Source organism: Oculina patagonica, chromosome 9, assembly GCF_052425735.1.
Source record: "Oculina patagonica isolate OP01 chromosome 9, crgOcupat, whole genome shotgun sequence".
In the NCBI taxonomy this organism is placed as follows: Eukaryota; Metazoa; Cnidaria; class Anthozoa; order Scleractinia; family Oculinidae; genus Oculina; species Oculina patagonica.
The window spans coordinates 7,490,903-7,514,659 of NC_135766.1; the positions used below are offsets into that span (position 1 = coordinate 7,490,903).

General features: G+C 37.4%; 2 protein-coding genes across 2 annotated transcripts; both read right to left on the reverse strand.

The window, feature by feature from the left end:
- LOC144665624 (uncharacterized) lies at positions 1-7,236 on the reverse strand. Its single transcript, XM_078526888.1, has 2 exons — positions 6,406-7,236; positions 1-2,643 (listed from the first exon to the last, which is right to left on the reverse strand). The coding sequence occupies exons 1-2, from the start codon at positions 7,041-7,043 to the stop codon at positions 1,893-1,895; spliced, it is 1,389 nt and encodes a 462-aa protein (XP_078383014.1). The 5' UTR covers positions 7,044-7,236; the 3' UTR covers positions 1-1,892.
- A 2,184-nt stretch (positions 7,237-9,420) lies between these two features.
- LOC144665623 (uncharacterized) lies at positions 9,421-22,302 on the reverse strand. The gene is made up of 16 exons (XM_078526887.1): positions 21,757-22,302; positions 20,689-20,796; positions 19,989-20,099; positions 19,457-19,567; positions 18,703-18,813; positions 17,600-17,710; positions 17,094-17,210; positions 16,061-16,177; positions 15,365-15,478; positions 15,070-15,183; positions 14,735-14,845; positions 13,771-13,881; positions 13,250-13,360; positions 12,429-12,539; positions 11,924-11,935; positions 9,421-10,559 (listed from the first exon to the last, which is right to left on the reverse strand). The coding sequence occupies exons 1-16, from the start codon at positions 22,262-22,264 to the stop codon at positions 10,546-10,548; spliced, it is 1,992 nt and encodes a 663-aa protein (XP_078383013.1). The 5' UTR covers positions 22,265-22,302; the 3' UTR covers positions 9,421-10,545.
- Positions 22,303-23,757: the final 1,455 nt, after the last annotated feature.

Below are 23,757 nucleotides of genomic sequence, written 5' to 3' on the forward strand. Positions count from 1 at the left end.
GCCATAAGTCATATTTATTATAAGCACTCAACAGGTACATTGAACTGGACTACACGAAGTCATTTTACTAACAAATCATAGTTATGACAAAATTTGCGAAAAAAATTACCATTGCTTGCGCTTAGGTGAATAGAAAGTATAAATAGATTTAGCCAAGCCTAAAAGCGGAGCTCCCCGGTAATTTACTTTCCCCTTTATTAAAATATCTGAATTCACTGACCGTAGGCATAAAAAATAGTTAATGAGCCCGCATTCCAATAGAAAAACCATTTTTCGGTCAGCGGTCAACTTTATAAAAACGCGTTACCTCGATGAGTTATACACCTGAGCCCGCGATATGATAATATAATAATAATAATAATAATAATAATAATAATAATAATAATAATAATAATAATAATGGAACTTCGGGCAGTATATCCACAGAGTGGCTCTTCGCCTGCCCGATCCTAACTAATTTTACAGATGTAAAAGTTTAAAAAATATCTAAGAATTTATATTTACATGAAAACGAGATAAAATTGTATTAAAACGATATAAGAACTAATTATGTGAATTATAGTATATAAAACAAAACAAAAAAAAAATACTTAAGACATGCTAAAAAGTTAAAAATTCAAATGTTCTAAAACTCTCTTAAAAATAATGTTTTTGGTGTCTTTACAAAACTTATTATAGTCTTGGCAGCATCTCACGTTGCTGGGCAATGTGTTAAAAAGGCTCGCAGTTTGGTCCTGTAAAGTATTATTAATTAGGGACCTCTCTAATTGAATGCTGTTACTGGATCTTAGGCATCGTTCGTGTTGGAATACATTAAGCTTCAAGTAACTTGGCCAATACGGGTTATGAAGAGCTTTGTGGGTTGCCTTGAGTAGGTTCATTTCGCGTTGTTCCTTTACGGGAAGCCATTTGAGTTTTGTAAGGATGTCATCGGATGACGCGAATCTACCAAGTACAAAGCTAGCTGTAGCCTTTTGCACTCTCTGGAGGCGTTTCATTAAATAATCTGGGAGTGAATGGTATACTATGTCATTGTAATATAGCTTGCTTAGGACCAGTGCCTGTGCCAAATTCTTCTTGATATGGAAAGGCAGGATGTTCTTTAACTTCCTTAGCGTTGTTAGAGTAGCATAGCAGGACGCTGCTACTTGTCTGACATTTCCTTCCCAGTTAAGATGCTCATGAATGTGAGACCCCAATAGTTTAGTTGTAGTCACTCGATCCAGGGGAGTGCTGCTGATTGTAATGTCGAACTTTGCAGTGTCTAAACTATGGACCTTTGATAACTGCGGAGTAGATAATAACATCAGCTTAGTCTTGGAAGGATTAATGACTAAGTTAGCCTCACGTGATACTGGTCAGCGGATACCTTGTATTGACAGCTGTCAATTGACCATAACTTGGATGCCCAGTAACAAATAGATGAGTGTTTATCTATTTCTGAAGTGCGCAACACCGTACGTACGACGCCGTACGCGCCCGCGAGCCATGCCGCTAGCCATGATGACCATGAAAACTCAAGTTCATGGTTTTCCTATTTCTGTGAATTTTCTATGGGTATGGGGCTCCGCTCTGCGGCCCTGCGGGCCGCTGTGGAGCTCCGCTATAACGGGTGATTTTGCACAAATATACGCCTTATGCCCGCTGACGGGTTTGCAGTTTGGACAGAGATGTATAAAAAGTACGTACAAAAAGTACGTAATACATTGCGACAAACTTGCACATATTCAACACGGTATCTACGCAGCCATTAACTATGAAAAAAGAATCAGTTACAATATTACTACTAAGGCTTCTTCAAAATGGTCTCGCTGGTGTCTTGCACTAACATTGATTTTATCACCACTATTACTATCAAAAAATCAACCATCATTGCTTCATGTTCATAACATTTATGCTGTGTGCTGTAACCGTGTTATCGGATTTACTGATGGTAATTGTAAATTATTGGGAGATACATCTGCTGTTCCTAAAACTTCCCCAAATGGAATTAAATACCACTGTGTTGAACCATGACTGACTGCCCATTCCTCTCTCGGTTGATTTGGTTGCAGTGACTTTTCAAGGCAGGGTTTGCTTCCTCTGCTTGCCATCCACCCTTCCAAATCCACATCCTGAGAATTGTCCAAGTCATTAGAACTAACACAGTTAGGAGAAAATTGTCCAACAAAAATTGTAATCAGACGTTGAATTTTTTCTTTCATTGTAGCATCAATTAAAGGGATGTTGTCTAAAATTAATGGGATAATTGTCAAAGAATACGGTGTTGGATTAGCTAGAGCAATTTTCAACAAGTTCGCCCAAGGAAGGTCACCCGCCAATACCAAGGAAGGTTTTCCCTTTGATTGCAACAAGAGTTTTACCCATCCAGCATAACAATGAGAAATGTCCTTAGTTTGATCATCAGGAACTTGTGAATGACTCTCAAGGAAGTAAAGTACAATAGAGCCAATGAATTCTGAAGATTCTTTATCAAGTGATTCTATTAATGGCTTCCACATGTTGATAATCTCCACTGGGACATCAGATATAGAGGAATCAAAAGAGCTGTTTTCTTTTGGCCACTTGATACACAGAGTGTTTAACTGTTCACAGGATGGAACCAGCATATCTCTGTCACACAGAAGACTTGGTACAAGGGACCTACAGAGGAACAAAAAAAAAAAATAATCTGAAACTATAAGAATCTTTCAAAAGGTATTCTTTATAACATTAATTCTGTAACATTATGGATTTGGTTGGAAAGAAAAGTGTTGAAAAAGTCATCCAGATTTGAGTTTTTCAATAGAAGCTAAATGATCTTTAAATGCTGTCCAGAAACAGAACACTACTGAAATGCAGAGGAACACATCAAAAAAGTCCTGTGCTTCAGTGCAAGAAAATGTAACATAAGATGTGCATTTGGATATGTATGTTTATTGTGCTTTACAAATTCTCCTTACTGCAAATGTACAACAAATATTAAACTCTAGTTCAGGAGAACCTTAGACCTCTACCATTTTCAACAAGACTATTTCCTTTTCTTTGTAACCTGTTACTGAACTTGTGGTTAAAAAAATTGACATTCTGAGGAGGTACAAATTCAGTGTAGAATGATTAATTAATACAATGTACCTGAATTACTAACCCGAAAAGTTCTTTGAAGGCTGTTATTACCTCAATAAATAACCTTAGAGAATACTAGACTGCTGTAAAAGAGGGATGAACGAGGGGAGACTTCCAATAGTGGACTATATGGGGACGCTCTGCCCAAAAAGGCGAATCTGACCAATCAATAAAATTAATGATCAGAAGTTAATCAATCAGATAATATCAATTTACTGTATAATGGTAAGTTAATCGATAAGGATTGGCATTGGCCAGTAGATGACCAATCGATAGTCACAAATTACATTTACATTGATTGCCATCGATTGTCATCGAACCCAAGGATATCTGGATATAGATTTACACAATCCTAAAATTGGTTGCTTTTGGTTGACAATATTTTGTTAAAAGCTGTAAAAAAGGGGGTTAATTTTGTCAAGGAAAGTAAAGGAAGCAAGATAACATATTAATCAGACTGCTGATACAGATTTGCTCTGTGACTTTCTGATCCTCCAATTAACAACAACAACAACAGCAAAGGGGCCACCAAAGCCACAGCTGAGACAGTGGACAAAGGAGGTCACTCCTGCTCGTCAAATAAACTCACGAATTAAAATCCTTCCAGAAAAAATATCTGTGGTTTCTTTTTTTCGTGGATAACTTTTTTTGATAAAAAATCACAAAACTTTACATCATTGATTGGTCATTGATTTCCAATATTGATTTTAACTATTTGTCACGCTGGAGAAAGGGAAGTGATTTCACAAGTTGATTTCACATATTTTCAAAAAATATCTCAGTTATTCAAGTGAAAAATTATTCCATCTGTAGGTACATGTAAGGGGCACCATTTGGAGGTATACAAAGGGTAACATTTTTGGTGAAAATGGTTTATGAAGGGTAATGGTTTAGACCTTGGGGGAGAGCCTTCCCTTAAAAAATTTTTTGAGGAGCCCCCCTCCCCCGACAGTAGCCTGAATTTCAGACATCCCTCTGTGCTCGCCTACTTGCCAGAAGGGAGGTCTGAACACATCTGGGCCTGATGCCGTCCGGTGACGTCACTACCCGAAAACCGGGTAGTGATTTTGATTGGTTGATTTAAAAATTATTTGCATAATTATGTGAAATTATGACTGAATTTTACCGCGCGAGGATTGTAATTTGAAAACATTTGGAAAGAGTTCGAAAGAGTTCACCTTCCTAGAAATGAATTTATTAGTCATTTACCTTGAGTTTGTTACTTTATTAGTTTACCTACAGATGAAGAATAGTAATGGAAATCGGTAGGTTTTAAGTTGGCAACATTCGTTGCTTCGACATGCAGTGTTTCGCCAAATTTATACGTATTCTTGTTTTGTCAGCAAAGCCGCTCGACGCTTATGTCCTGCAGCCTTGATGAGCCAGTGATTTCTGAACTTAGTGCCCACAGTCAAGTAGGATATTTTTGTATTGAATTCCGTTTCTTGATGCCTCTGTAACTGTCTAAATTGATTCATTTAAGTACTCACGAGTGTGTTGTATTTGTCCGCTGCGTAACATATTATATTTTGATCGCTAGATAAAGCAAATCAGTTCAGATTAAATCGGTTCCGTAAAAGAATATAGCCTGCAGTCGATTAAAATCTCATTCATTTGTTTCAAGTTTTCAATAGTTTACTTTTAAAACAATTTTATACCCTGTAATCCTTTATTGAAGCGGACGGCATTAGGCCCAGATGTGTTCAGACATCCCTTTTGGGGGTGTCTGGAAAACCCGAATAGCGAATAGCGAATAGTCGCGAATAGCGAATAGTGCAAATATTCGCGAATAGTGACGAATAGTGACGAATAGTCGCGAATAGTGACGAATAGTGACGAATAGTCCTGAATAGTGACGAATAGTCGTCGAACAGTCGCGAATAGTGACGAAATAGAGACGTAGTTCCCCGTACCTCGCAACAACGTGAGATTTTTCCGATAAAATGGATGCTTGGTAGGAGAGAAGTTATAAATGATAAACAGAATTTCTTATCTTTTATACCGTTGAAAAAGCGTATTCGTTAGCTTATTATTGTGTTTTTTGTTTTCTTGCCGGTGATCGACAGCCCCAGGCAGAGTCCAGAAAAGAAAAGGGAATGAAGTTAATGCAAGCAAGCGTTGCGTGACGAGTCTAAACAATGGTTGCGAAAGAGCCGAGTCTGGCTTTGGCGTTGTTGTTTTTTTATAACACAATTTCTATTGTCTTTTCATATCGATAAACTAATAATAATTACAGAACACTTTCCCCTCATTTGTATTTTTATTGTTTTGTTGATAGAACGTGTCTTGGATCGCGATTCATGAGAATGAAGTGTGAGTAAATACATTTTATGGTCGGTCGGTATTGAGATATAGGCTTAGTTGATCAATAAAAGTATTCATATAGTTACATCTTGACTTGCACTCTCTGTTAGAGTGAGCAGACAAGCATATGATGTATTATTTGCTTGAACTTCTAGATTGCTCTGTGCATGTGGCGGTAAATTTTGTAGAAACCCTGCAGGCTTATTCACGGCAACTATTTTACGACTATTCGTCACTATTCGCGATAATTCAACGACTATTCGTCACTATTCAAGAATATTCGTCACTATTCGCGACTATTCGTCACTATTCGCGACTATTCGCACTATTCGCTATTCGCAACTATTCGCTATTCGCTATTCGGGTTTTCCAGACACCCCCCTTTTGGCGAGTAGGCGAGCACAGAGGGATGTCTGAAATTCAGGCTACCCTGACAGGGGATAGCAGAGATACCGCACATGTTGCAACCCATAATTTTAGTACAAGGTACCCCAGATGCAAAGGGTCTATATCCTTTTGATTCATAAGTTGACTCACAAGAGCCTTTAATAAGCACAACAGCTGGTTTGCACTTAAACATCATTTTAATGAAATCAGAATAGCCCTGATCACTGCCTCTTCCTCAGGTCCTTGGCTTTTTCACTGCCAAGAACAACAACAACAACAACCAGTCTGCAGAGTATGGTGGAACTTAGTGAGATCCCACGTGTGCAGAGCCATTTTTAGCGGCATGCACCGCATGCAATATGACCAGAATCAGGAACTCACGTGGGCATGGTGTGAGCTGCAGTCAGCTGTCGCATGCAATACTGCAATTCTGGTGTGTGCAATGAACATTTAGAAAAAGGCCTCGAGCGTGCACTTGCCAATACTCTGCAGACTGGAGCAACAATGAAAAAAATGAAATAACTCTGAATGGATTCAGATTACACACTAGTGCAAATACTACAACATTGCATTCTTTCAAATTAAGTCCACAAGCATAGTTGTTCTTACCATAAATTGCTCATAGATATCAAGCTTGCAATCTCGTTTGATAGTTCTGTCAGTGCACTGTTGCTCTTGAACTTGCTCATCTTTTTTCTTTTTAAGACATGACTCAAAGCAACATCCCTGTATTTGCTAAGCAGCTGCTGGAGTTTCTCCGTGCTTTCCTCGTGTATGTTTATCTGCGCTTCCCAGTACTCTTCCTGTAACCAGGCCAGACTGGCACGTAAGCCACAATGCAAAGTTTCTATTGACGGCAAGCTTGCATGTGTTGCCTCGTGTCTTAAATCAACTAGCCAATCAGGTAAACCAATTTCCTCTCCAATTGATTGCACTGAACGTGCAAACTTTCCTTTCTGAACTTGATCAACCATTCCGTTTACAAATCGCACTATTGCCATGGCAAGAGTTAATCGTACTTGGACGTCTCGTGTTCCTCCGTCAACTAATCCTAAATGAGCCGAGATAAGGTTTGCTGTACTTTCGATTGCAAGGGGAAGTTTACCCATACTTCGGCTTTTCCACGCATCTACACGATTTACTGCTCTCCTCTGAGCTTCTGGATCGTCAAAGTTAAACAGCGTTCTATAAACATGCAGCCATTCTTCACGGTTTTGCCAGCACACTACACGTGCTGTGGAGGCCATTTTGTGCACATTCAATTTTATAAACCATGTACATGTATGTATCCCACCTCAAACAAATGTTGTAACAATTATAAAGAATGTAACTAAACCTCGCACAAAAGTGAAAAAATTCACAAATGTCCAACAAACAAGACAAAGCTTTAACCGAACAGTCAGAACACCACATGTACACACCTGTCCGCAGAGCAGCGAAAATGTTGATCTTGACCAGTGCCCGCGTTTACATTATCCAGCGAAACTCGGATAGGTACGTAGTGTAACAATCTTATAGTGTTTTCTCTCAGGTTAAAAAGAATGAGGATTCTTCTCGCAACACTTCCAAAATGTTAACCTGATCTCTTAAGACAATTGCACCGTTTTCTTAACTAACGTTAACAGACTCATAGCAATATTTCTATACTTGTCTACCTAAGAGGTCTCAGAGAAAAGTTCGTATCACTCATACATTGTTTAATGGCACCACCAAACTGATAACGTTTTTGTACAAAACACGCACAGGTACTTTGAACAACGTTTCAGTGAAACGAAAGTTGATCAACGTTCACGGCGCGTCATTTTAGAGAAACCGACGGTATTAGAGGCATTCCTGAGTATCCTTTTTCTTTAAACGTTTACGACGGATCTTCGACAAAAGCCTGAATATTTCTCAGGACACCTCAAAGATTATTTACAGGATACTTCTTAAAAATGAAAGAAAATCAGTGCAAGTTCATGTCACGTAAACGTTTTCTACAACAGCACTTAAAATGGCACTTGTAATACAGTTGAGACTCCTGTGAGCGACCACGCAAGATGTCAAGCGTTTACGGTAGATTATCATTAATGACGGACCACAGTCTGCAGGCCCGTAACCAGGATTTTGCACGCTGTTGGCGCGATAACGTAGGGGGGTCTGGGGGTATCCTCCCCCAAGTAATTTTGAAAAAATAACAGCGTTTCGTGTGTTTTGAAGACAGTTTGTTAGGAAAAAGGCAGGTTAAAGTGAAGGTAGCAACCACAATAATTCTGGTACATTTTTAAATTCAAATCATAGTTTTTCGAAACAGAACCTTGAAAACGTAATTTACAATTTATTTAGCTAACAATGACGGCCGTATATAGAAGGAAGACAGGAAAAGATAAGTTTCTTCAATTCAGTGTCAAATGGCAATTACATAATCAGGCAGAGTCAGTTTCTTGATCTTTTAGCACTGTGGTAAGCTTCAACCTTTTTGAGTGCTTCCGAGCCCAACAAGTACCCAGTCTCCTCTCTTTTTGGTAGCGCCTGAGAATATTAATGGCACTTCCGGGGAAGAACACCAGGTAGAATGTATCGTTGAAATTAAGCTAGAATCACACAATTTGGTCCAAAATATACCACATGAATGTACAAATGGTGGACTTTTAACCAAAAGGACCATATTGAATGTAAATAGTGGAAGTACAGAAAAACCATTTTCCTTTATTTATTTATTTTCATGTTTTTTTTTCACAATGAGCGGACTTCCAAGGCTCACCCCCCCCCCCCTCCCTACGGGCCTGGTCTTAACTTAATTTAGGGTCTAAATTTTGAACAGAATCTTAACAAGAAGGCGTTGGCATTTCTTTGTAGGACATGCGCCGGGATGTCTATGCGCATCCACGTCAGAGAAACTTTAATCTCACGGTATAAACGGTACTTACAATATTTTTCTTTTTCAGAAACGCGCGGGTCCCTCAGGTTGATAAATACTGACCCACTAGCCACCTTTATCTTTAAGCCTGTTGTTTTCAGCTGCACAAATTTATAATATTGTCCGCAATAGAAAAAGGATATAAACGTTAAGTCGAATGGAATGAACTTTTTGCGAGGTATTCTTTGGATATAGCTCTGTGTTGTGAACCCGTTAAATAACCTGATTTGAAGTGGTGAAGACTCTTGCAAAATAAAGAAATTAACGCAAATTTTTGGCAGTTTGACTTTTAGGGTTCACACCATAGGGTTATCTTTCTTAAATTTTCAGATATCAATCTATTCAGATATCCTTTTTTATACAAACACTGCATTTATTTACAGGTGGGAGCTCAAAATTCTGTTTCCATGGCTAATATTATCCGGAACCTCAGGAATATCTGTAAATCACTTTTCGCTTAAATCAGTTTGAGATGATCTCTCCATGGTACTAAGGCTAGTTGGGGTCCCACCTTATTTTTTTCGGAAATAGCGCATTTTCTTTAAAGTTCCGCAGAATTCAACATTTATAGTCAAGCTTTTAAAAGCGGGCCCCCTCCTTAGCTGAGGGTCTGGATCCGCCACTGGTAGTAGTAGCAGTAGCAGTAGCAGTAGAGGTAGCGGTAGCGGTAGCGGTAGTAGTAGTAGTAGTAGTAGTAGTAGTAGTAGTAGTAGTAGTAGTAGTAGTAGCCTTCGTCGTTTTAGAAACACGAAATTGTATCACAAGTCATAAATGTTAAATAATGAAAGGAATATAGTTTTCCGTGTTCCAAGATCAGTGACGTAAGTTAAGACTTTTTTGACTAAGAAAACTAATTTTTATTTGGCAGCATAGATTTATCAAATATAATGATGCTGCGAACAGCATAATCCAGTTAAGCTAGTTAAACATGCGCACGTTTTCATACATGACAAGTTTTATTTGCTCATGTACACGACAAGATATGACTTTTTACATTGTTAACACAAGAAAATAAAACTTGCAATTAAACAAAAATTTTAACGGATTTTTGCTAAGGAAAATTTGCTCGCATGTTATTAGCTTTAAGACATCTCATTTAAATATAGTTGAGTTGCTTTGGTATGCTTCTCCTCAGGATAAAAACCATGTTTCATCAGGACTTAAAATAGTGCATTTTTTCTCAAGCTTATCTAACGTTTCCATTTGTGGTCCTTCATGTTAAGTGATAATAGTTCGAAACTGTTACTCAAGAACAAAACTCGTTATGCGTTTTAACGTTGGACAAAATAAAACTGCTTCACAAAATTATTTTGGAAAGTCTATTGGAAAATCGCAAAAGTGAACCAAACACTTTGATAAAAGCAATAAGTTGCTCATTATAAAGTACATCCAAGAGCTTTGTTCATGAGATTCATGACAAAAGTTAATCGATTAAGAGATCGTTTTAAGTGCTAACGAATAAAGATATTACTTATTTTAACCCGAGTCGTGCAAATGTGGCTATATGAATGATAATAAAAAGTCTTGACCGTGTATTCTATTTTATCGTTACATGATATAGGTTCGTTTTTTTTTAATCGTAACTCACTGTTGATATAGCTGGAGCCCATTCATTAAAACTTTCCCGTTATTTTCTTAACACTCTTAAATTCTAGTAATACTCTCTTTCTATTTACAACATTGTTTTAAAAAAGCCTCATTAAATGTTTAACCAATGTAATCCTTCCTGAGTTTTACTCCACGTCTTTGTCAAGAACAAAGGGCATAAGCTATTTCCACTGATGGAAAAGAGAGCTGTTCGGGATGATACGTCATCTTGTTGGTCCAACGCGCAGCAGTGCAAGGATGGCTTACTTTGCAATTCCTTGAGACAAATGTGAACAAAAGAAACAAATTACGAAATGTTAAGCATACTTTCCTCTCCATTAACATCAACCAGTTGCTTTCGTTTCAGAAATTTGCTTTGCTACTTTAATTTAAAGCAACCTCACAATAAAAAAAGAAATGTTTTTTACGTCAGCCGCCCAAAGCTGACATTTAGATTAAATTCAACGAGATGCAAACCCATGACCTCAGCGATGAGTTTTACAACTGAGCTATGAAGCCACTGGGAGTGCTAGAACTACGCTTATCTGACGACTTAAACATTAATCTTCTCATTATTGGGCACACGATACTGTTGTATGTTCAATCTTCATCGTTTCTCGTATGTTCACCAATATAAATTATTTAAAGCAGTTTCTCTGTGGGCTATTGGACAGAACAAAACGTTATTATTAGCTTTGGGATGTCAGCGCAATAACATGGACACATTGCATTCGACTACACTACGAGTACTTTTTTAAGGTGATTCCACTGAAATAGAAGGAGTATTAAAAAAATTCTGAAACTTGGTCTAGGTTACAGTTATGTTATGAGCATTAAAAAAATGAAATAAAAAATGGGGGTCACCGCGCTAGTTTTTGTGTAAAATGGATGGACATTATAGCAAATATACGACCCGCGAGATATATATTAGGAACCCTAGTAATCCAAATGGGGATCGCTATTATTTCCAGAAAAAACATTTTGCATTAAAGAATTAGTCTATTTCAACAAAATAGACTTTGATCTTATGTTAAAAACTATTCTTATTGTACAGGAATTAAGATAAGGAAAGAAATTTAAGATTTTGCTTCGAGCGCACGTTAACGGCACTACCTAAAAACGTGTTTTTTACGGCATTAAAATTAAAATATCTCAATGTAGAATTTTAAACTTTTTTTAAAATCGCGACAACCGCTTGAATTAAAAAATGGGGGTCACCGTGCTCGTTTAAGAGAAAATGAACATTTATTTCCTTACCGAGCTTAGCCTGAAGGGAATCTCGTAGTGTTCTGTGTGCGCGCGCGCTCGTGCGCGCGCTAAATGACGCGAAAACTTATGCGCAGAAAGGATGCGCAATGCAATACCGTGGAATCACCTTAAATCATAATCCGAGTGCTCTTCATGCTGTCTTCGCCCTTTGTTGTTCCTCGGCTACCCGGATGGAAAGCCGAACCTAATTATGAATTATTTTAGTTGACCCTTTACTTTCATTATTTTCCTTCAGCTGCAAGATTCTATAACGAGTTCTACATGTTGCTAACAGTGGCATTTGAGTGCGTTGATTGGATAGATGTTTCACAACAGTCATTCCAAACAAACTAGCTGTCTGCCTATCGTCAAAACTAATTTAAGATATCTTACCTCCAATGTGTTCTTTTTGAAGATTGGACGAGTGTATCATGAAAGAAAACGTCAAAACAAAAGTTAGAAAAACGAAATTGAGAAAAATACATCGTATGATTAAAGATTTACTGAAAAACATTAGTAGATGTTAAAACGCTGTCCGACGTTTTGATGACATAACAATCATTAACAAACTGTTTAATTTTTAGACGCATAAGTGGCAATGAATTCAAAAACCAAATGACGTTTCGTTGATGAATAATAACAAACAAGTAATCTATTTATTGACAAATTCGGTAACTTAAACGAGTGAACAAAAGCTATAAAAATTATACGGTTTCCACCTTATTAAGGTGTTTTTATATCCAGTAAACTCCGATCTGCCAGAATTGACCCGATGACTAATTAATGCTATATAGGTCCGTTCATTGGATAGTGAAAAATCTAATACATTTATAACATTGAGGGAAAATGATAAGTTTATATGTTTGTATATTCGTTGGTTGGCAGATGTAGTCCTTACCAGGACAGCCTGCCTGATGAGGTCCTGCTGCCGGTGTCTTCCCGTCAGGACAGCAACCGTAAGTCGTAGCTGCGCATGTGTTGGCCACCGCATATGCTAGTGTAGTAGGAGCTAGAAGGTGAAAAACAACAACGAATCACAACCTATAAGTCATGACTGATAAACCCCTTTATTTTATCCCTTTGAAACCAATATACCTTCATCAACTAGCCTTGAGCTTGCTCTACAACGCAAGAAGGTTATCTGTTGGTTATGACGTCAAACGACACCATTAAATCAGCCATCTTGGATTTCACTATTTGTTATGGCATCAGAGAAAAGCACACATTGGTACAAAATCATTCCAAAATTATATTTAGATGCTAACATGTACAAACACTGTTATGCTGGTCACGAAAATTGAATTTTTTACTGTTCCTTTTTGGTAAACTAACATTTTGTAAAACCACGACCACTATGGCAACGTTAAAAACAGTGGACAAACAGTTTTCGAATCAAAATGTTCTCGGGGATGAATGAACAGACACTAAGTTGCTGAGCTCGGGTTAAAACACAGCCAAAGTTACATTTTGATGGCACCTCTGTGGCACCTTAATTTAACTTCAATGGAGTGTAATCTCTGATTCTCTGATTTGCCACCTAAATAAACTACCGCAAAGGTTGATGTTTAAGGCAGAGTAGTTGGAAGAATTTAGTTTTATGTGAAACGAGCTCGAGAGAATGAGTGATCATTGGTGGAATTTATCGGGTATTAGTGAAAACCTTTTGCTCCTTAAATTTGACACAGTTTTGATTCAGGTTTATCTTATGTGGGACCTTACTTTCACAGTTAATTCCAGTCCAGTGCATGGGGCAGTGACATTCATACGAAGGTCCTTTGGCGATACAAACTCCACCGTGTTCACACGGATTCGGGTGACAATGGTCTTCATCTGAAAAATAAATCGAATGTAAATCGCACAAGTACAAACTATGTCTAAAACCACATTCCTCTTTTAATCAATCCAGTGTCAAACGTAGACAATTTTTCAAAATGTTTCATTTGTCAATTTTATAATTGTTTTACGTCTGGGAAGGATTAATGGAATTGCAATTATGTTCAGCTAAACTTTGAATATTTGTCGTTGCTTTTGCCTATGAATCTTATTGTCTTATTAAAGCATACAACAGCCAACCAGGTGGACTGTTTTACGACCTTTTCCTACCTCAGGGGGAGTTACACAGAGTACCTTTAATTTTTAGTCTTGTTGTTGATCGGTAAACTTTGGTATTTGCGGCAGAAATGCAAGCTACTAGCCAGGTTTTAAGTAAGACTTGGAAAGGAAATGAATGCATGACGTACCTTCACACGTGAGTCCAGTCCATCCGGATGAGCAGGAGCAGGTGTAATCCTCACCGTCTATGTCACACACTCCACCATGATGACACGGGTTAGGGTGACAGTTGTCACGCTCTTGAGAAGAAATAAAAAGAATGTAAGCACAGTATTCAACACATATTTCACTTTTATGAATGGCGTAGAGAGCATGAAAAGCATTCGGAGGCTTATAAAAAGTAGTACAGTAAAAACCCGCGAGTCAGAACCTTTATTTTTCCAGGTTAGCCTAAACAAGTTCTTACATAGACGGTAGTTAACACAGATTTAGGCTATTTAGGTTCTAATTTTCTGCAGAAAAATTTACCTTGTTTCTAATAGAACTTTCAGTCATATTCGGCCTAATTTTTATGAAATTTGCATACCACATAAGTATTTATGTAAAAATGAAGCACTAATCCTTCAGAACATTACTTTATATACATGTACAGTAATGCCTTGTATAACATATTTTCCTAAAAGGTAACATTTTTAATCATTTTTTTGAAAATAAGAACCTGTTCCCAAATTTTAGGCTCAATAGATTCTTATAAAAAGGGGTCTAATTTGGTTCTTACTCGCGGGTTTCTACTGTACTCGTAGTGTAGCTCTGATTGGCAGGTTAAAGAGTTAACAGCAATTCAGAAATGCAGTTTCTAGTTTCAAAAAATGGAATATTTTTTCTTAAAATTCAAGGTTTGTGCAGAAGTTTAATTTGAATAATTTTTTTTGTTAATTTGCTTTTAAAGATGTCTTTAAATCATGTTTCAACCAATAGGAATGAAGCTGCTGCGCATTTCTCTGCGCTTTTCAATTAAAGCCTGCCTTGTCTCTAAATTCTTATTCCTTTACATGACGCTATTCGCGGTTGTAGTAACTGTTTGGTGATATCTGGTTTCAGTTCTTCAGTGCGGTGATTAAGATCCCCCTCCATATGTAAAATATTTGTTACCGGCGCAGTTGATGCCTTTGTAGCCGGGTGGACAGGTACAGGTGTAACCACCACTGTTCTCAAAACATGTACCGCCATTTTGACATGGATTGGAATGACACTTAAGCTCCTCTAAAAAAATAACAAAAATCATTCACTGTTATCTAAAGTTTAATGATACTTTTTTTGCATCGATTTTAACAAAATAGTGAAATAAATATAAAGTCAGCCCTTCGCAAGCCCATAACGGAATAAGCCCCATATGTGAACGAAAAGAGAAACCCATTCTGCTGGTCTATGTATAAGCTCATAGCTGAACCAATGTTGAACCAATATTATTGTCAATTTATACTGACCTTCACAGTTGAAGCCTCTGAATCCTTCCTGACACTGACATTTGTAAGTACCAGTGATTTCCTGGATACATGTTCCACCATTTTGGCATGGAAGTGAGTGACATCTGTCTGGTTCTGGTTCAGGAACAAATTATAATAAACAATCGATCAGTTTAGCAAATAAATTATCAGCTGATCAGTCAGTCAGCCAGTCCGGCAGCGGTTAATTTACTTTCATCAAATCCAAGTTGAAAATTAGTAAGTCTGTCAAACGATCGCTTCGTCAGACGGATGGTGGGTGGGTAAGTCAACTGACCTTGGCAATTAAGGCCACGGAATCCCTCGACACAGAGGCAGTGATATGAATTGAGCAGCGTACTACATGTACCGCCATTCGTGCATGGGTTTGATTCACATAAGTTAATCTCCTCTGAAAAAAGGAAGAAAAACAAAACTGCAAGTGAAGAGGACTAAAATAATCAGTCGTTTTTTTTAGTTTATTTATTTTACAAATTCGCCCTACGGCAGGTGAATTCACAAAAGAACTAAGTCCCCTACAAGTGGACACACCAAACAATCCCCCTAAAAAAATCTATATCCCATTCCCTAGAACCCCAATATAAATAACAATGAAAACAAAAAGAACTAACTATTCCAAAGAAAAAGAAAAAAGAACAACGTATAACAGTATTTACACGGCGGCACTTGGAAAATTTATACGTACGAATATCATCGTGATGGAATACTGAACGTAGTCTTTCACAAAAATACGATTTTAACTTATTCTTAAAGGATGCTAACCTCACCTCCGATCTTATTGCGATCGGTATTGCGTTCCATAGACTGGTTATACGTACAAAGAAGGAATTACGAAAAAAGAGATGACGTAGTAGTTTTGTTATTAAGAAACAGCCCAGAGGATCCCCGACGGGAACGCCCACTACAGAAGATTGACAGAATATAAAAATGCTGCAATTTTCATACTCAACAGAGGCACATTGAGTTAGCCGACCTTCACAATCTTTTCCTCTGTATCCGTGTAAACATTCACATTTGTAGTCCTCATCTTCTACAAGTTCTCTACATACTCCACTGTTCTGACACGGGTTAGGTTCGCATTTTTTCTCCGCTGCAAATAAAGTAACAACATGATATCAACTGTTTAGCTTAAAACCACTGTCTCACTAAGCAATGTTTCGTCTCGGATATTGTTGCAACGCAAATTGCTAAAGTAATCATGTCTTCAACGTTTAACAATGAGACAAAAATATTGGATTATAAATGTTCTGCCTGTTTGCCTTTCCCTGCAGCTCTAACGGCAGCAAAACATTTTTTTTTTCTGCATCACTCCGACTAAAATTGATTTCATAAGAATGATAATATCAACTTTAAAGAAATAAGATGTCCACATCGTTCGTTATAGAAATTGCAAAAAGCGTGGATCCGAAAGAAGTGAAAAAAGCCAGAATTAATATGACTTATGGAATCATACGATCAGATACGTTGGGCCTAAGATATGGAACAATACCAAAGACATTAGGAGTACCAACACTGTCATCTTTTAAGAAAAACATCGTAAGTAGATTTAGATATTTTAATGAATGATAATTGCTGCGCTAATTGTATTCTATTATTCTTAATTTTCTTCTTATTATGTAATATTAATATTTTATTTTATTTAATTTATATATTAAATTTTACCAATTTTAACCGATTTTACATTTATTAGGATTTTCGATTTTTATTTTTTTTACTTTAAAGTGTCCCCATTTAGTGGTTTTATTACTGCTATTTTAGTTTTTTTTGACACTCAAATAAAGGTTTTATTATTATTATTATCATCTATTTAATAAGACGTTTTTTTTGTCCAAGCTATAACAGCTATACAAATCACAGTCCTAAGGAAACATTCCGCGGGTCACTAGAAATCATCGGATATAGACCCTTGGATCGGAACAATTAGGACTGGCCGGATGATAATTTATTAACAACTATAAAAAATTGTATTCAAGCTAAACAAACAAACAAACAAACGAAAGACTTACTTTCGCAGTTCTTTCCTCGGAAGCCGTGCGGACACACACATTTATAAACGTTTGGTCCTTGATTAAGGCATGAACCACCATTAAGGCACGGGTTAGAGTCACATACTGACACCATCGCTACAAGGGAAACAAAGGAATAAAATGCTTAGATAAAAACATCATACCTCAATTCTTCTGCAGTCTTACGTTACTTAGTCAGTCGTATGGTAGTCGTAAAGTAGTCGCGCTGCTGTTAAAACTTTCGTAGAGCCCTGACTATTTTTCGATTGGATGATAACAATTGAAACTCTTTCAAAGATGATTTTCAGTAACTTAAGATTGACTGATTTCTACCTTACTAGTACTCCTTCGACAGGGGTTAAAATACTTATTAAAGTTTTAAATCCACTGTCTCTGTAAAAGGGGTTAAACCCCCTTTTAGCCTGGGTTCTACTTACGTGGCGTTCGACCTTCCATTCGAAGAGCACGTCACTCAGAGAGTTTTTTTTTTTTCCCCCCTTACTTACTTTCACAGTTAATTCCTGAGAATCCAGCTAAACAGGAGCAGGTGTAAGAGTTATGATTATCATAACATGTTCCTCCATTTCTGCAAGGGTTACTTCGACATTTGCTTTCGACTAAAAAAGAGAGAAAATCGATATAAGCATTGGACCATATGATTTTGTGTTTTTTTTTTTTCAGAAAGTGTGGCCGACTTTTAAGAGATATTTTGCTGAAATAACCATTCATGTCCTTTCAACAAACGAATAAACAAACAAACAAATAGTAAAATAAATGAATAATAAAAACTAATAAATAAAAGATAAAAATGTACTTGGTTTTTTTAGTGAAAATCTATTAAACAGAGATTTTATGAAAATAACTGACAAAGCGGTAATTTCATCAATGGTTGCTATGGCACCAAGCCATTAGTCTCAAAATATCCTGAAACTTCATATTTTAAGTCCTGTATGCGATTTAAAGATTTAACAGTGATAGAGGATATTACATGATTGCGCGGAGATATGAAATTTATCTTCGAGTGTTCAAATCGATATCTCACGAGTGAGCGCAGCGAAAGAGTGGAACGATTGAAACGAGAAATAAATTCAATCTCCAAGCAACCATGTAATATTCTTTTTTATATAAACCTACTAATTACGATTTTTTGGCGATTTTCCGAGATTGCCGACCATTTTCCGAAGATTCCGAAGATGCAAAATGATGTCCGAAGTTCGTACGAATGTTTCCGAACACTTTCCGAAACCCCGAGAGAAGAGCGAGAAGCAAAGAGAAGCACGAGCCACAGCGAGATAAAATTCGACTCAATGTGAAAATAAATGTTTTTTAGTGTATATGTTTTCGCGCGAAAGATTTCCTGGTATTTCACTGATGTTTATATAATAATAACAGACATTTTTCGTTTATTTAGCAAAACAACAAATTAAACTTAGTTCATTCAGATACTTGGAACTAGAGCAGACAAACAGACAAACCATTCTTTAGAGGCTTTTGACGCTGTAATGCCTTTTTGTATATACCAGAATTGCATTATCATATATGTAATGTAACTAGTATTCCTGTTTAGAGGAAAATTAAATGATGAATACACGATAACAACACAACTCACTTTCGCAGGCTGAACCGCTGAAACCTTCCATACACAAACAACTGTGAGATCCCATCACCTCCATACATGTAGCGCCATTTAGACATGGATTCAGGAAGCAAAGGTTTTCCACTAAAAAGTACGTTGGTACAATGAATTACAATGAGTTAAAAGATCAAACTAAAGAAACGTGCAGGATATGTTGCAGTTTAAATTTGACTTTTCAAGTCAAAATGACTTTGAACAAGTTTAATTTGATTTCTACTTTGTTCTTGATTTATTAACATAGTCGTTAAACAAGGAAAAACATAAATCAAACTAGTTTTAAATTAATCAATTTGAACTGAAATTCATTTTGAACTACAAGAACTGAAGATATAAAACATAAGACAACAGTTGTGTAGGTAGTCGTACTATATGCAGTGTAAGGATTGTAAGTAGTTCCCGGCTGTTTGTGTTGCAATAAAAAAGTTGATTTTCATTAAGAGAAAAAACCAATATTAATTTAAATGCATTTTGGTAACAAATGTATTTGTTGTGATACTGTTATGTATAATATCGGCCTTCAATAGATTGTTTGAACTGAATCAATAATAGGTTCTGTATAGCTGTAGCTCTCGTATGGGCTCTATCAAAGTCTAACTTCTCCCCCCCCCCCAGATGACATGTCAGTCCATCATTACCTGCCAGAGCACAGGAGAAGGAAATTGCTAGGCTCGTCCTAGCAAATTAAGTATTCTATATATTTCTGTATTGTAGAAATTCTCATAGTTACCTTGACATGTTGGTCCTTTGTATTCTGCTGGACACGAACATTCGAACCCATCATCCATTTCGGTGCATGTACCGCCATTTCTACACGGGTTTGGCTGACATTTGTTTTTCTCTATTTGTTGTCCAGAACCAAAAAAAACATAACAAATGAACACGAGAAAAAACTTTAAATAGCTATTCAATAGCGCTGTTCAAACTAAGGTCTTATTTCATTGAACACGATCTATTTTGAGAAATACGATTTGAGACAATTTTACAGTAGGAGAAAGATGAAATTCGAAATGCCCTCTTTTTAATGTTTGTGGCCATGGGAAATATGTCTTTTGTACCACGATTTTCAAATAAATTAACGTTAAAGAGGGACGTATGCAATTGCTTGCAATTTTTGTATCCTTCTTGAAGCAATCGTGTACTGTTTAGAAGCATGTTATTGCGAATACAGAATACAAGTGAAGAAAAAAAAACCTTTGTTTGTTTTTCTGATAGCACTTAGCAACATGCACACAACTTTCAGTCCTTGTGATTGCTCGTACCTTCGCAGTTGATTCCCTTGTATCCCTCCATGCAGGTACAGATGTATGCGCCATTTGCTTCTGTGCAGATCCCACCATTACGACAAGGGTTGGGGTGACACTTGTTCTCCTCTTGGAAACAAACAAAACATGTGAACACATATGAACCTAGTAAATGGTATAGCTCACCAAGAGTCTCTCGTAGCTCAGTGGTTGGAACGCCCAACCGATGTCTGGGAGGCCATTGGTTCCAATCCTGTCAGGAACTAAAACTTTTTCTTTGTCCTACGCTCGCAGCAAAGCTAATGAAACACATGATTTGTCAAGGAAGTAGCTGACACCAGTCAGTATTGCGCATACTCCATGTTTAAAATTACAAGGCGGATATTATAAATTAAAAAATAATAAGGACTGCCAGTCCTATATTAGAAGTTAGCCAATAAGAAGCCTTATACTGCTCCAATTTCCTGCGATATTATTCACTGATCTGATATCACCGGATCGTTGGCCGAGTTTGGGTATAATAACTCCCTAATCAAATCAAAGCTCCACCAAGCCGCCAAAGCGCACCAATAAGGTATGATTAGGTTCGATTAGGTATAGAGTCACAGCCAAAACACTATTAGGCCAAAGTATATCCATTACCTTCAGGAAAAATAAACGGTTTTTCTTCTACAGAGAATAGTTTTTAGAAGTATATCTTCCCAAGTACATTGCATACCTTCACAATCCGTTCCTTTGAAGCCAGGAGTGCACATGCATTCATAACCATCCTTCACCTCGTTACAGGTGGCTCCGTTCTGGCACGGGTTTGGAGTACAGTGGCGCTCTGTGGGTGGTAAAGCAATGAAGTCAGGCTATCGGATTGAATTGGTCACATTTCTCTCGCTTAAGAATATCACTGCCCGCTCACTTTATATTTGTAATTCAGGTTATGATAAACACACAATAGCTCGCATCTAGTTAGCGTTATAGTTTCCACTTTAATCAAAACAAACGGCAACAATTAAATAAACTGTTGGCCTTTTTCATTCTCCTCCTTTTATGAAAAAACAAACAAAAACAAACAAACAAACAAGGCGGGTTTGCCGGAAAGGGAAAATGAAAGGCAAATCTGCTGTTTATGCATGTTGTTCTGGCTCATTTCTCAGTGGTTAAAGCCTGAAACCCTGACTTAACTTTTATTTACCATTGCTTCTTATTATGGATCAGTTTGGTGCTTTATGTGATCGACCCATTATCAACAGCTCTTGCAGTATCGGGAAGATAATGCGATGGTTGAAGCTCAGGATGAGAAAACGTTTACAGTGGTCAAATTCATTAACCAGTCTCGTTGTCGAAGACCTGAACAAATCGCAAAGTATCAAATTGCTATTTACAGGGAATATATTGTACAAGTACAGGTACAGTATTGTTTTTTATTTTTATTTTAGCTTTCCATGTCATATTTCATGGATAACTAAGTCTCGTAAAAAATATCTATAATATTTTGCTGCGAACAAAACTGCCACAAAAATACGTTCTTTAAAGTGACACACGAGCTGAATTTGGTCATGGCATTCCGTTGTTACATGTTTACTTGTAAGGCTTAGCCGGCTCTATGAAAACTTTTAAATTTCTTATCATATCAGTCTGTAGGTAATAAAGCCGTTAATAATTGCACCTCTTGCTTGACCAAGCATGAATTCGGATGATAGTTCAACGCACCTTACAGGTTTGCTACTTGATGGGTTGTGAAGCGAACGTTAACAAGATGGAAACCAGTGAACACGGCAAATAAACTACTTACCTTCCTCCTCCTCATCTTCCTCGCCGCCATACATTTGCGCCATTGGATCGTAAAATGGGAAATGCGAATGATGCATTCCACCAAGGAAACTCCTGGAGAAAAACGGGTTATAAGGTATGGCCATTGGAGGTCTTGGGATACGGGTTGTTACGATGGTTCTCTGTGTCATTGGAGGCGGACGCATAAACATGTATGGATGAGCAAAAGAGTGCGGTGGATGCATTATAAATTGTCTTTTACGCTCCTTGTTGCCATCTTTTAACGGTGAAAACGTTTTCTCTTTCTTCAGGGGCTTAATGACCCGTGTTTTCTTATGTTTGCCCTTCGAGGTGTCGCGTAACCCAAGTTTTGTTTGTGTCCGTTTTGGTCCATCTTGTTGTGTCTTCCTTAGCTCTTGTTTTGACTTTGTCGAGTTCGATAATTGATCTTCCGTGGGTCTTGCGGCAATCTGACCTAGAATTAAAAACAGGGCAGTCCCTAAGAGAATTCCAACTTTCCGTGGCTTCATTTTTTGCTGGTTTTCGGAGAGCAATAAAATTATTTCAATAGAATTGGTTATTAAGGTCATACCTTTCTGTTTACGTACAACAAAGGATTTCTGATTTGCAATTGGCCACCATGAAATTGACTTGCCAGTCAATTTAGATCAATTGTTCTGGTTCATGAATAAGATATGAATTTAGGCTTCAGTTCAGAAAGGGAACTAGAACTAACCTAATTCCTCATTTTAATTCTTGACATTAAAAAGAAAAATAGAATAGGAATACTTTCGTATTAGAATTTAGATAGAGTTATTTCTGAAACAGATTCAATCTTTCCTTGTATATAGTGTGGACTAGGCTTTTACAGAGGACAATTACCACAAACGGAGTCGATTAACTATAAAATGCTTATAAACTGGGTGATAGTTAGACTTAACAAGGAACAAACTAACACTGTTTTTATAAATAACAGGATGCGTTCAAAAGTCGATAGAAACCAGCACACAACGTCTTGACTTATATCTCGCATTCGTTTTTCATTTGGTGTATTCTCTTGAACATTTAGTTCTTAGGGAGAAACATCTCCGAATACATCACCGGCTTTGGCAGCACTTTGGTCAGCGGAGTTTTGTCTGTAGTCACGGTCAGGAAAACAAATGCCTTTTTTCGCTGAAGTACTGTCTCTAATATTTAGTTGAGTCCGCGGTTTGCGTCTTAGAAACTACTTAAACCAAGAGAGAATAAAGTGTAAGAGAGTGAATTCCCCATATAGGCCTTATTCCAAAGGTTATCCCTCTTGAGTTAATTTTAGACATGGTACCCAGTACTTCTCGCGCGTTTCCGTGGAGAATGCAAAGGCCAAAATTAAAACAAGGTGGTCGATGGAGTGGGAAAATTCTGGTCGTCCCCCATGAAATGGATGTTAACGTGCGTTAACATCCGCGGAAGTACTGGGTACCATGTCTAAAAATAACTTTAGAGGGATTTATACCTTTAGAATAAGGTCCATGTGGGGAATTCACTCTCTTACACTTTATTCTCTCTTGCTTAAACATAGTATATAACACTTCCTACATAACGCAGGAGTAGGATAGCCTGTGTGTAACAAAACCTAGCATTCAACACATGTTGCAAGTATGAAAGTTGTTACAATAGAAACAAAGTATTGACCATTAAACTGCAATATTTCAGTTTTGTAGTGCTAACCTTTCATTTCAAGTTTTGTTTTAATTGCTCAAAGAATAACAGAATTTATTTTCAGCCCAGCTGCATATGAGATTATAATAAATCCTTTGTTTAACTCACTTCCATAATTGGTGGGAGACGCGGTGGCCTAATGGTTATTGCGCTGGACTCCGGATCGAGCGGTCCGGGTTCGAGACCTGGCCGGGGTCATTTTGTTGTGTTCTTGGGCAAGACTCGTGCCTCTCTCCACCGCAGGCGTAAAAGTAGGTACAAGCGAATTTAATGCTGGGGTTATTCATGCGATGGACTAGCATCCCATCCAGGGGGGAGCAGA